The sequence below is a fragment of the Mobula birostris genome, chromosome 25, assembly GCF_030028105.1.
Source record: "Mobula birostris isolate sMobBir1 chromosome 25, sMobBir1.hap1, whole genome shotgun sequence".
Lineage (NCBI taxonomy): Eukaryota > Metazoa > Chordata > Chondrichthyes > Myliobatiformes > Myliobatidae > Mobula > Mobula birostris.
In genome coordinates, this window is record NC_092394.1 from 38,296,553 (window position 1) to 38,310,932 (window position 14,380).

Below are 14,380 nucleotides of genomic sequence, written 5' to 3' on the forward strand. Positions count from 1 at the left end.
ATAACCCCCTCCCCTTCACCATTTCCCATCCCCTTTTCCCTCTCTCACCTTATCTGCTTGCCTGCCCATTGACTCCCTCTGGTGCTCCTTCCCCCTTTTCTTTCCTCTGTAGCCTTCTGTCCTATCAGACTCCTCTTTCTCCAGCCCTGTATCTCTTTCACCCATCAACTTCCAAGCTCTTTACTTCATCCCTTCCCCTCTAGGTTTCACCAATCACCTTGTGTTTCTCTCCCCCTCCCCCCACCTTTCAAATCTACTCCTCCGCTTTTTTTCTCTAGACCGGCCAAAGGGTTTTGGCCTGAAACATCGACAATACATTTTTCCATAGATGCTGCCTGGCCTGCTGAGTTCCTCCAGCATTTTGTGTGTGTTGCTTGGATTTCCAGCATCTGCAGATTTTCTCTTGTTTGTGATTGAATATTTCTCCATTAGCTATGTTTCTTCCTGAAAAGACTCCCACTTTCATGTATTCAGTTCTGGTTGCCTCATTATAGGAATGACATGGAAGCTTTGGAGAGGGTCTAGAGGAGAGTTATCTGGATTTGAGAATATGACAAATGAAGATAGATTGAGCAAGCTAGGGGTTTTCTCTTTGGAGCAAAGAAGAATGAGTGATGGCTTAATAGAGGTGTACAAGATGACACGAGGCATAGATCGAGTGGATAACCAGAGATTTTTTCCAGGATGGAAATGGCTAATATAAGGGTACATAATTGGAAAAAAAGTATAGGGGAATGTCAGAAGTAAGTTATTTACACAAAGAGTGGTGGGTGCATGGAACACCTGGGGTAGTGGTAGAGGTAGGTACATTAAGGACATTTAAGAAACTCTTCTACTGTTACATGAATGATAGAAAAATGGAGGATTATGTAGTAGGAAAGAGTTAGATTGAACTTAGTTGATTAGAAGGTCAGCACAACATCATGAGCTGAAGGATCTGTACTGTATTATGTTCTTTTTCCATCTTTCTTGAAGGAGCTAACTTTCAGTGCATAATATTTGGAAGTTACAGGTGGATTTTCCTTTGCTGACCAGTGGGAATCTGAGCGGCACTATTCATTTACAGCTGAAACAATGTGTATGTTCTTTACTGGTAGCACAGCCAAATTTTTTTTTTAAAAACACCTATTGGAAAGATAAAGGATCAGCAATTTTAGACTGAAATGTGGAGAGATATTTTCACACGGGGAATTGGGTTGTCAACTCTGGAGACTGTTGTGGCTCAGTCATTGACGGCATTCAAAATGGAGAGTGAGAGATTTCTGGAGGTTAGAAGATTCAAATGAAATACAGATAGGGCAGTTGCTGAGGTAGATGATCAGCATAAATTTGTTCTTCCATGGCCCACTGTCTTCTCCTGTCAGATTCCTTCTTCAGCCTTTTACCTCTTCCATCTATCACCTCCCAGCTTCTTACTTCATTCCCTTGACCCCACCCACCTACCTTTCCCCTCATTTGGTTTCACCTATCACTTGACAGCTTGTACTCCTTTCCTCCCTCCCATGCCTCCTCTTATTCTGACCTCTTGTTCTTCCTTTCCGGTCCTGATGAAGGGTCTTGGTCCAAGAGGTCCTCTGCTTATTCCCCTCAATTGATGCTGCCTGACCTGCTGGGTTCCTCCAACATTTTGTGTGTGTTACTCAAAATTTTCTTGGTGCTACTCCTGTTGACTCTTGCACTATTTTTTATATTAGTTGCTGCACCAAGTTACTTATTGTTGGTAATGGATGGTTAAACAGATTGTTGGTTAAGCTCAGAGTAGACATTCATCCATAGTGTTATCCTAAGGTTTAATAGGTCTTGCAGTTCTTTGATGCTCTATTTTTAGTCCTTTGTGAGCTCCCAAATCAGCGAGTCAGAGACAAATCTTACCCTGGGTAAACTAGTCTACATCTCATCATGGAAACTTGGCTCCACTGCATATTTCCCAATTTCTTGTTTACTTTCTCAAACTAGCCATTGTCTCAGTGGTTTCAAAGATCAGCATACGTGACCATCTTTTATAGAGTGTGCATGTGACCTTTTTATAGATAGTGCAAGTTGGAGACTGTCTGAAATGGAGAGTGTAAACATATTCTTCAATTATAGACATTGGAAATAATAACAGACACTACGCAGCCCTGCAGACGGTGTAGATCCAAATGTAAATTCTTTTCACACTAATATCAATTTGTGTTGCAGGTAACACTCTATTACAGAAATGATACATAGTATGATTGTTTCCACATACAGTGTATATTACTGTAAATCTATTATAGGCATGCATTAGAAATAATTCATGCTTTTGTTTTATAATGAAATGGATTTCTTAAGTAATAAATAATATTTTATTTAATGAATAACATATAGCAGCATCCAGGCACTGGAGAAACTGTTGAGTGTCTCTAAACTCATTATATTATGTACATTACAGATAAATTAAACGAAAAATGCCAATGCTGGAAACAAAAGTATAAGAAATACAGAATAATTATGTTACATCTGTATAAATGAGTACATACTGAAGCTTCCTTTTCTGTGTATACTTGTTCTGATAAGACTTTACAATCAAATCTCCTTGCTCTTTACAGATGGTGATGAAACTGTGCCCAGTACCAGCTATTCACATTTTACTACATATTATCAATGGCATAACTCAAATATTTATTCTTAAAATCCTTTAATAATCACCAACTAGAACAATACCGAGCACCATCTCAGATTCAAACAAGCTGGTTGATAGCTTAGAAGATCCAACGTAAATTGTATTAAGTCAAGTATTTTATTATCTATTGTTCTCTTTTATTTGACAGTGGATTTTCTTAGTCTGTTTAATCACTTCTGTAGCTCACAAGTACAGAAAACACTGCAAAGCTGGTGTCTCTTTTAAGCCGAAATTTCTTATACGTACAGTAAATAGTTCAGTTTTTTAAAAACAAAACTCCACTTTTTATTTTAACAGTAATGGATAGTCCATGCACCCAGCTTAATTTTTTATTTGATCGATAATCTCTGATAAGAAATTGCATATTCCAAAGGACTAATTCCATGGTGTAAGTAATCTCCTGAGTAACTATCGGCTAATGCCCAGAAATTGGGTTTATAAGTAAGCAAAAATTGACTTTAGCTGGAGTATAGGTCAATTTCCAGGTGAAATTCTGATTGATGCACAATTGGTTTGGGCATTTCTGGTCAGGAATTAAAAGAGATGCTTGAAATATTCTGCTGAAAAGTCATTTATTCAAAACATCAGCCCTACTTCTCCCTACAGGTATGTTCATGACAATTTTCAACATCCGCCTTTTTTAATTTCATGTTACTACCATTGGTGTTTATTTTGCTTTTCATTAATACCTGGTCAGTATCAATGTCTGTGTACCCAAATTTTTTTTGTGTCAAAAGTGCATTACAAATTGCGTACTCACCTTTTATACCCCATCAACCCAATTTGACCTCTCACAATTGGAAAAAGACAACACACACAAAATGCTGGAAGAACATGCAGATCAGGCAGCATCCATGGAAATAAACAAACATTTGACGCTTTGGGCTAAGACTCTTCCTCAGGACTAGAAAGGTAGGGGAAGGATGCCAGAAAAATAAACTGTTGAGGGGGAGGGAAAGGAGGATAGCTGGAGGGTGATAGCTGAAGCCAGGTGCATGTGAAAGGTAAAGGGCTGGAGAGGAAAGGATCTGATAGGGGAGGAGAGTGGATCATAGGAAAAAAGGAAGGAGTACCACCAGGGGAAGGTGATAGGCAGGTGAGAAGATGTTAAAGATCGGTGGGGGGGGGGGTAGGAATAGAGAAGAGGAGTAGGGAATTTTCTTTCACCAGGAGAAATTGATATTCATGCCATCAGGTTGGAGGCTACCCAGACGGAATACAAGTTGCTCCTACACCCTGAGGGTGGCCTCAACTAGGCACAAAAGGAGGCCATGGAGCGACACGTCAGAACAGGAATATGAATCAGAATTAAAATATTTGACCACCAGGAAGTTCCACTTTCACCAGATGGAGTGGAGATACTTGACGGAGTGGTATTCCAATTTAGAAACGAGTCTCACTAACGTAGAGAAGTCTGCATTGGAAGCACCAGACACAATAGACAGGTGAAGTGTTGCCCTACCTAGAAGGACTGTTTGGGGCCCTGAATAGAGGTGAAGGGGGTCTTGAATGGTGTAGCACTTTAGACTCTTGCAGGGTTAAGTGCTGGGAGGCTGATTAGTGGGGAGGGATGAATGGACAAGGGAATCACAGAGAGAGTGATCCCTCTGGAAAGTGGAAAGTGGGGGGAGATAAAGATGTGTTTGGTGGTAGGATCCCTTTGGAAGTTTCAGAGAAGGATGTGTTGGATGCAGAGGTGGTATACAAGTGCAGGAGGAACTCCATCACTGTTAAGGCAGTGGGAAGATGTGGTGAGCGTGGATGTCTAGCAAATGAAGGTGATGCAGGTGAGGGCAGCATCAGTGGTGGAGGAAGGGAAACCCTGTTCTTTGAAGAAGGCTGACTTCTCTGATGTCCTGGAAAGGGAAGCATCATCCTGGGAACAGATGCAGCAGGGACAAAAGTACTGAGAAAAGCAATAGCATTTTTACAGGAGACAGGGAGGGAAGAAATATAGTCAAGATAGCCGTGGGAATTTGTAGGTTTATAAAAGTTGTCAACAGTTTGTCTCTAGAGATGGTGGTGGAGGAAAGCTGGTTGGTTCTTTTATTGAGAGAGAAAATGACTGTCAGATGCCAACCATAGAAAATAATGAAGCACAACCTACCAAAACTATCATTGAGATAGAGATTAAATAGATTCCATTGTAATATTGTACACAGAATCTGCCAGCTTATTTTGCAATGCTCAAGATATTAACAAATCGCTACTGTCTGCTCCATCGGTGATTACCTTAATCGGCCCAGCATAGTCCGCCACAGTGCCTAACTCAGTGATCACTCTGCACAGTGGCAAGGGGTCACATATGGCACATGATTTCATCAGAGCAGATCCTTGCGTGGGGGATGGAGTGTGTTGAGGATCACCGCAAGTCCCCTTCCCATGTACTCCCTCACTTTCTTTAAAGCTGCTGTTGGGAGAGGGTTCCATAAGATCTGAAGGGCCTCCCAAGGGATCACTATGGAAGTTTAGAGCTGTCCATGACACTCATATTGGGAAGTTTGCAGCTCAAAACTTCTTTCATCTTTTGAGGTAAGATACAAAAGCACACTTCCAAAACTCTTTTCATACAATTTAACAATGTATTAAGGGAGGGAATCAAAGTGGCACCAACATTGCGCATAAAAATGTTTTAGCGCACCAAAAGTAGATGAAATCTAATATTTGGGTACAAACGTCTCAAGGGAAAATAGACATCTGAGGCAGTTTTCACCTCTTAAACAATGCAAGGAAGCCTTTTCCTTCAGGAATCTGACCCCTGGTCCTTCGGAGAAAGAAAGAGTGTTTAGAATCGGAGTTCTCACTGGGATTTTCGGCAGAAGCAGGCCAGGTTTGTTCAGCTTGCTGCTGGTTTCTCAGTTGCTGGTTTATTACAAACTGCATGTCATCCTGCAGAATAATAGCACAAATAACAATATTGTCAATCAGGTAACCTGACCAAATATCCACATGTCTGTAAGGCTTTTGAATTTATCTCCCATTAATCTATTCAATTATCTGTAGAGCCATCAACTCACCAGCCACAGCGTATTATTGCTAAAATGGAAATAAATGACCCTTTAGTACTTTCTAAACTACTGGTGAATAGAATGTCCCTCATTCACAAATATCAAAGCATGCAATTTAATTAATTCCTTGATGTTTGTGGGCCTGGCTATATTTTAAATTGGTTGTTGTGTGCCCCTACGAACTAACTGTAGTTATATTACAGTTCCAGTCATCCAGGTTTGATCCTGATGCTGTTTACATGGAGTTTGTACTTTCTCTCTGTGTTTCCTCTGAGTGCTCTGGTTTCCTCACATTTCGACAGTGTGCTAGTTTTCAACTCAGCTGGTTACTTGTACAGATGGTTGGAAGGAGAATCGAAGCGGGGATGTTAGTGAGAAAATAGGGGAGTGGAATGGATGGGAATTCTCTGAGAGTTGGCATAGACACACAGACATGGCATCCTTCCATGTCATAGTGCAGTATGAGAATTTACACTTTAGATGTGCAGAATCAGCTGAAATGCATTCTAGTATCCAGGGCCATAAAGGATGCCACTGATACATAAACGTCACTGTGCTTTAGTCCAGTCCATTCCCTCAGAAATCAGTCCATGTCTACACTCTCCATATATTAAACATCTGTCTACAACAGTTTTCCACTCTGTCCACTTCGATCCAGATTTACCATTGCTGAATCTCCTTAGACCTGCTCACAATTAAAGTCCAAGTGAAGTCCTTTTCGCCCATAAATAATGTACTAAAGTTAGCCTTTCCCTTGTAATCTTGATTGATTTCCCCTATCAATAGCTTACATTTCCCATTAGTGATCTTCCCATTCTCAACTCCTAGTTCATCATGGACACATCAATAGCTACCGTCTGTATGAGGAGCTGCATCAAGAAGGCAACATCTATCACCAAAGACCCACACCATCCAGGCTATGCCATCTTTTCACAACTACAGTTGGGCAGGAGCTACAGAGGCCCAAGATCCTACACCATCAAGAATACCTATTTATCTTCAACCATTAATTCCTGGGCCAACCTGTGCAACTGTAATCAACTCCTCAGTGTAGCAACACTGTGACCACTTAGAACTCATTGCAGTATTATGAAATTTGTTTCTGTGTTCTAATTGTATACTTCTATTGGAAACCAGAATTTTTAAATAATACTTTTAATAAGATTCATACTTTAAAAAAAAACCCACTTGCAGCTAAACTAAGTTTATCACCTTTCTCATTTTTCATTGACTAGTTATTAGCATATTGCCCACATGATGTAATTGGTTTAATTATGTAGCCTATTAATTAATTCATCGCTATGTAAGGAATTTTCTTTATCTTGTGTTAGATTTTTCAGAAGCACCATCTTTATTCCTTTGTCTTACACCCCTTAGCATTAACTCCGTTTTAGCATCATCTCTCGGTTCTTTATTTAATTTGCTTAGTATTTTAAATGTTTGTTTGAACTCTTAAAATAAACTGAAATTTTGGAATTAAGACTGCACGCCATTCTTGGCTCCTGGAAAAACCCCAAGGATCAGAAATTAAACAGAGGTCCAACTATTTCTTGTAAATTTTTTGTATAATTTATGTTTAATTTGTTTTACTTGTGAACGTTGTGCATCTGACGCGACGTGCCTGTGATGCTGCAGCAGGTAAGGTTTTCATTGCACCTGTACAATATACTCATCTTCAAACTTCTTCCTCAAACTTAATACAGTGAAAAGAAGTCTCAGGAACATCTTAATCCAATTAAATGTAGCGTCACTTCGTTATCAAAAAACATTTCAGAGCTCTTTTATACAAGTGACTCTCCACACGTTAGATATATTAGTGTGTCAATGTGTATGCACTGATTAAATGGCCAGGGAAATTATAAGGCACTGGAACAAACAGCTCCCTTGGGCCAACAGAATAAATCGAGAATTTTTCTGTGAGACATCCAGTTTGTTCACTTCCCATAATATTTGTGATTTTTCATTAGAGCTTTCCTGTTTTGTCCCCCAAGAAATTTCATTTAAAATAATTTTTGAATTAGGGACAGTGTCCCGTCCCTAATGTTGATGATCAGATGCACCTTGGGGTCCAGTTGTCGCACAGATTGAAAGGGCACTGAAGGAGGTGTCTGGCATGCTTGCTTTTACCAGTCAAGACCCTGAGTCAGGAAGTAATGTTGTAGCTTTATAGAGCTTTGGTAAGGCTGCCTCTGGAGTATTGCATTCAATTCCAGTCGTTCCAATACAAGGGAAGATATGGCGGCCTTGGACAGGGCACTGAGGAGTTTTGCCAGGATGCTGTCTGGTTTAGAAGGCATATGCTATAATGAGTGAGTAGGCAATCTGGATTGTTTTCTCAGGAGCAGCAGAGATCTGATAGAAGTTTATAAAATTATGCAAGGTATAGAAAGGGTAAACGGCAGTACCTTTTGCCTGTGGTCGAAATGTCTAACACTAGGGGGTGTGCACTTAAGGGGAGAGGGGGTAAGTTCAAAGGAAATGTGAGGGGCAATCACATCTCCTGATAAAGGGTGCTGCCTGGCCTGCGGAGTTCCTCCAGTACTTTGTGCATGTTGTTGTGAGGGGAAAATTTATCTTTACACAGAGAGGGGTGGGTGGAGGGAATGCACTGTCAGGAATGGTGGTAGAGGCAAACATGATACTGTAGAGACATTTAAGAGGCTCTTAGATAGACACATGAATGTGCAGATAATGGGGCATAAGTTCATTGGATAGGCAGAAGGGATTTGTTTAGGAGTTTAATTAGTTCATTAAGCACCTTTACCTTAATTAACTCAGCACATCAGCACATTCTTGTGCTTTACTGTTCTATGTTCCATTAGCTCTTTTGTCAATAGTTTGTGGTAGAGAACTCCTTGTCTGAAACTAAGTTTTACAATCTTTACAATTAACTCTGAAGTGATACCTTTCTATTGCCTTATTAGTTTGTGAAAACATGCATCACAACGTTTCATGATTCTGAAGACCTTAATTACATAAGTCATCCTTTGCAATGGCTTTGAACATACCTGCCAAGCTTCTAGCTCCTGTGACAGGTCCACTTTCTGCTGAATAGTGTCCAGAAGCTGGGAGTTCAACAACTTCATGTCCCTTTGACACTTGGCCAGCTCCACTTCCACGGCATTCTTCCTGGAAAAAAAAGAATCCATTGTTAATATATCTGAGGTGATAAGTTACAGAAGCATTTGCTGTTCGTCCTAGTGTTCAGTTAAAAAACCATCCTTCCTTTAGCCTCACACGAAGGAGCTGGTGCCACATCCAATCCTATTGGTCATCTAAAGGGGGGGGGGGGGAGGTAAAAGACAGGAAATTATAGACCAGTTAGCCCGACTCTATTGTAGTTAGGGAAATGCCAGAGTCCATTATTAAGGATGAATGTTCTGGCCTGTGGAGGTGCAGTTTGTTTCGTATGCTCTCTGTTTGTATGATCATCACTTCCAGTAAGTAGGCTGTGTTTTTATATCATTTCCTGTGTGTATTAATTTGGATTTTGATTTGAAGCACACAGTGGAAAGATGTCCATCTCCATCCACTCTTTATTTGCCCTTGAAGCAGCAATATTTGTGAATCTTAAGTTTTGTTAATACAGTGGTTTCCAGTTAATTGGGACAAATTAGGACCAACATATTTTGACCCAATTAAGTAGTTGCCCCAATTAGCCAAAGTTTCATGGAAATAGTTAAAAAGGTGTAGAAAATACAAACTACAATTTAACTGAGTAACAGATATTTATTTAAATGAAATTATGAATAAATCAAAATACTACCAAGACTACTACAGTACTATAAAACTGTGCACTAGTTTCTAAATGTTATTGATGGAGGAATTCTTATGACTGTCTATAAATTAACAAAATCAGTGCAGATAGTGGACTGCCTTCAAACAGTGCTTTGGATGAATGCATCCTCCAAATCTTTTGGTTTTTTAATTGTGACTTTCAAGATGATTGTCAATACCTTCAAATTCCTCATGGTCCCTAACTTATTGAAGTAGTGAAATTCTTTCATTTTCACTTCCAGCCGTTTCGGGCATCTCCAAGTCTGAATGCTTGAAACTATAGTGACCAAAACAGCTCTGAATTTTCTTACTGTATATGGCTTGCCAACTATCAGTGACAAAAGTCACTGCTTTTTGAACACAAACACACAATGGCGCTATTTAGAAACAATTCAATCTAAGCATGTGTAGAGTCTAACAGCCACACAAAATGCACGTGACTGACGCTAGTTAGAAAATGTTCGGTGACAAACTCTGGTCTCAACTAAGTGATATATTATCCCAAATAAACTCAGGGAATCCCACCTATCATCTTGATTTGTTTTTGTTCTTTAAGAGTTGTCCCAAATAGCCAATGATTAATTGATGGCTCAATTAACCAGAATCCAGGGTATTGGTAACCATTCAGTAGATATATTTTGAAGGAAGTATTATATTTATTGCTTATTGTTATTAAGATATTGTAATGCCATGAGTTTACTGTTGTTTACACTGCGTAGTTATGTAGTGTTGCATGTGTGTAATACCTTGCTTAACACCGATTGCAAGAATAATTGCTGTATTTGTATATTCAGATACACAACAATTCTGTATTGAATTTATTATGTATTTTGCTTAACTTTCTGCAGTTTCACAAGTCAGATCTCGTTAAAATCCCTGAAGGAAGCTTCTGTCTCGGGTGAATTTTGAGAAGGTGTTTAACTCCTGCATAGCTTTGTATATATGCACTGCAAGGGCAGTAGAATAAGGTTTCAGTGTACTTGGATGTACTTGATAAAACAGGTCAAAGTCAGGATGGTTTCCTCAAGGGAAAATCTTGCCTTACAAATCTGTTAGAATTCTTTGAAGAAATAACAGGCAGGATAGATAAAAGAGAGATAAAGGATGTTGTTTCATTGGAATTTCCGAAGGCCTTTGACAAGGTACTACACGTGAGGCTACTAAATGAGATAAGAGCTCATGGTATTACAGGAAAGATACTAACATGGAAAGAAAATTGATTGACTGGTAGGAAGCAAAGAGTAGGAATAAAGGGGGACTTTTCTGGTCAGCTGCTGTTCTACAGCATTTTGTGCTGGGAACACTTATTTTGCGTTTTATGTCAATAATTTGGATGACACAATTGATAGCTTTGTAGCCAAGTTAGCAGATGATACAAAGAAAGGTGGAGGTGAGCAAGCAGGGAGTCTGCAGAAGGACTTAAACAGATTCAAAGTATGGGCAAATAAGCAGCAGATGGAATACAGTGTAGGGAAGTCTATGGTCATGCGCTTAGTTAGAAGGAATAAAGGCATAGACTACTTTCAGAAATCAGCAATGTCAGAAATCAGAACTGTAAAGGGGCTTGTGGGTCTTCATGCAGGATTCCCTAAAGGTTAACTTGTAGGTTGAGGTGATGGTAAGCAAAGGAAATTCGATGTCAGCATTCGTTTTGAGAGGACTAGAATATAAAAGTAAGGATGTAATGCTGAGGCTTTAGAAAGCACTGGTCACTCTGCTCTTAGGGTATTGCGGGAAGTTATGGTCCCCTTGTATAAGAAAGGATGTGCTGGCATTGGAGAGGGTACAAAGGAGGTTCACGAGAATAATCCTGGAAATGAAAGGGTTAATGTGTTAGTAGTAGTTGATGACTCTGAGCCCGTACTCTCTGGAGTTTGGAAGAATGGGGGTGGGGTTGAATCTGCTTGAAACCTATTGGATATTGAAAGGCCTAGATAGAGTGGACATGGAGAAGATGTTTCCTATAGCGGGTGAGTTTAGGACCAGAGGAGACAGCCTCAGAATACAAGGACGTCCCTTTAGAACAGAAGTGAGGAGGAATTTCTTTAGTCAGAGGGTGATGAATCTGTGGAATTCATTGTCACAGATGGCTGTGGAGGCTAAGTCTTTGTATATTGGCTATATTTAAAGTGGGGGTTGATAGACTTTTGATTAGTAGTGACATCAAAGCTTATGGGGAGAAAGCAGGAGAATGGGATTGAGAAGGATAATACATCAGCCACGCTAGAATGGCAGAGTAGACTTGATGGGCCAGATGGCCTAATTATGCTCCTATGTCTTAGGCCTTATGGTCTTAACTGGCAAAGAGCTTAAAATCGGCACCGTGACATAACTAAAGCAAAGTAACAGATATTCCCAGGGTTGACATTGTGCTAGCAGAATGCTGCAGCTCCAGCAACTAGGGTTTAATTCTCAACTCCAGGGCTGTCTGGAAGGAGTTCACCCATTCTCCCTGTGACTACATGGGCTTTCCCCTGTTGCTCTAGCTTCTTCCCACATCTCAGTATTAGCATACGATGACAAATTTCCCCTAGTGCCTGGGAAAGTAGGGGAATTTGGGATGGCTGATGGGAATGTGAGGAGTATGAAAACACGGCTTAGTGTAAAAGAACGGTTGATGGTCAGTGCAAACTTGGTGATGAGGATCCCATTTCCATGGAAAAGCAGGCAATTTGCTGGAGGAACTTAGCAGGTTGAGGGTCATCAGTGGGAGGACAGGAATTGTCGATGCTTTAAGCTGAAACACTGCATCAGAGTTTGGGTCCTGATGCAGGGTTTTGACGAAATGTCGACAGTTCCTTTCCTCCCAACAGCTGCGGCTCAATCCACCGAGTTCCTCCAGCAAATCTATTGCACCAGATTCCAGCATCCACAGTCTCATATCCCCAACCTGTTCACTCAGGGTCTCACTCAATGGCTCTTATGGCTGTGTTGCAAAAACTGAGCTGAGGTTCTTTAACAGCAGCTGATTTTGGGTAAATTAAAGTTAGCATTTTAAAGTAATGATATTGCTTAACTGAAGCTGAGATGAGTGGATTTCCATTTTGGTGAGGGGCAGATGGGGCTGAATTAGTTAGGATGGCAACAGCAGTTATAAATGTGGAGTGTGGATGATGTGAGCCTGGCCTGGAGTGAGCTGAAAGGAGCCTTGCTCACAGGTAACAAAAGTATGGATAAGAGTTTTGGCAGCAGGAACTGAGGCAGGGGTGGAGTCGGGCAGTGTGAGGGGGATTGAATTCAATAGTCTTAATTATGAAAGATGTGTGGGATCAGGTACCAAAAATTATAATATGCATTTCTGCTACATCAAGACATAGGAATCATGTAACAACTAAAAGCAGATTAGAAAAAGTTAGTGAAACAAGATATGCTCTGACACTCACTTTGCAATTGCGGTGTCCCGTTCGCGAATGGCCTGCTGGAGAGGTTGATTATCTGAAGAGTTCTCTAGGCTGCATCTCAGACTATCATTTTCCTTCCTGAGCTTCATCAGATCAGTGCTTTGTAACTGCACCTAAAAATCCAATCATATCATGATGCTATGTGAAAAAAAATGTGAACATTTCATGTGTCAAAAGCTGCTGTACCAAATCCATTGAGAACATTTCACTTGGACAGTGCTCTGTCCCAGAAACATCCTGCAGCCCTAATAAATGCTTTTGAACAGAAACTGAGACTTCAATAACTTTTTAAATGATAAAAATCACTTCACTGGAGGATGATTTCAGACAAGGGCCTTTCTTCATCATTCGAGATTGATTAGATGTTCACTGCAAATGACATGGCTTTCTGCCACTCAAACAGAGGTCTGCTCTGCTAGCAACTTAAAACACAAACCAAACGCAGGTGCTTATCATTTTTGCCACACCCAATCATTGACACAGATATAATAACCTCAAACATGCTCTTGTTCTGTCTGAGGGAAACACCAAATCACAGGATCTCAAGATGATTACAGCAAGGAAGGAAATCATTCAGCCTCTCGAGTCTGTACTGAGGCTGTCTAAGAACAAACCAGCCAGATCCACTCCACTGATTGCTCACCTTACCCCTGCAAATTATTTCCTCCTCCAGCTCTAAAATTGAACTCACCTCCGCCATGACCTCTGGCAATAGTCTGCAGACTCTAACCACACAGAGACTGAAAAAAAAACATATCCTTGTGCCACTTTTGGCTCTTTCCACAATCATCTACATTTTCCATCCTCTAGTCTTTGATTCTTCCACCAATGGGAGCGGTTTCTCTTTGTCTACTCTGCTAATCTCAAACATGCCATTGTTCCATTTAAGGGTGAAACACCAAAATCGCAGGAACTCAGGGTGATAAGAGCATGGAAGGAAACCATTCTAGTTTTAAATGCCTTCATCAGATTACTTTACAACCTGCTCTCCCAAGACAAACAACTCTATATTCTTCAACCTATTCTCATAATGAGTCCCACATGGAATCATTTTGATAAAACTCTCTCCAATCCCTTTGTATCTCTCTTATATGTAAAAGACAAATTTGTGTTTTACAAAGACTCATCATGACCTTGTTGTTCTATGTCCTTACTTATAAAGCATACATACTTAATTATCTCCTCACCTTGACCTGTTATTTTCCATGAATTGTGGACATCTACCCACAGATCTCCTGGTACCTGTACTCCTTTTAGAACTCATTCCCATTATATTCCCATTTTTCACTGTTTTAATCACCCAGTATTGTTCAACAGAAACATTATGCAAATCATCATGACCTAGATAAAAGTACTAATCCCTCTGGGACTGCACTACCCAACTTCACCCATCCTGATTTATGTTTACATATAAATTCCAACATCCTGTCAATCTGAACTGAGCACACAGATGAGCTCTGCTCGACTCTGGTTGGGTGGCCAGGGTCTGTGCTTTATAGCTCACAGCTTGGTGTGTTCGAGAAGCAAATCCTTCTTAGTGTTGTAGATTC

General features: G+C 40.3%; 1 protein-coding gene across 1 annotated transcript in view; it reads right to left on the reverse strand.

Annotated features, from left to right (window-relative positions):
• Window positions 1–2,311: 2,311 nt before the first annotated feature.
• LOC140187590 (BICD family-like cargo adapter 1) overlaps window positions 2,312–14,380 on the reverse strand; it is a 40,863-nt gene continuing 28,794 nt past the window's right edge. The window contains exons 8-10 of the mRNA XM_072243047.1: window positions 12,813–12,943; window positions 8,661–8,781; window positions 2,312–5,533 (exon numbers count right to left, since the gene is read on the reverse strand). Coding sequence (XP_072099148.1) covers window positions 5,354–5,533; window positions 8,661–8,781; window positions 12,813–12,943 — 432 coding nt within the window. The 3' untranslated portion in view covers window positions 2,312–5,353. The remainder of the gene's footprint in view (window positions 5,534–8,660; window positions 8,782–12,812; window positions 12,944–14,380) is intronic.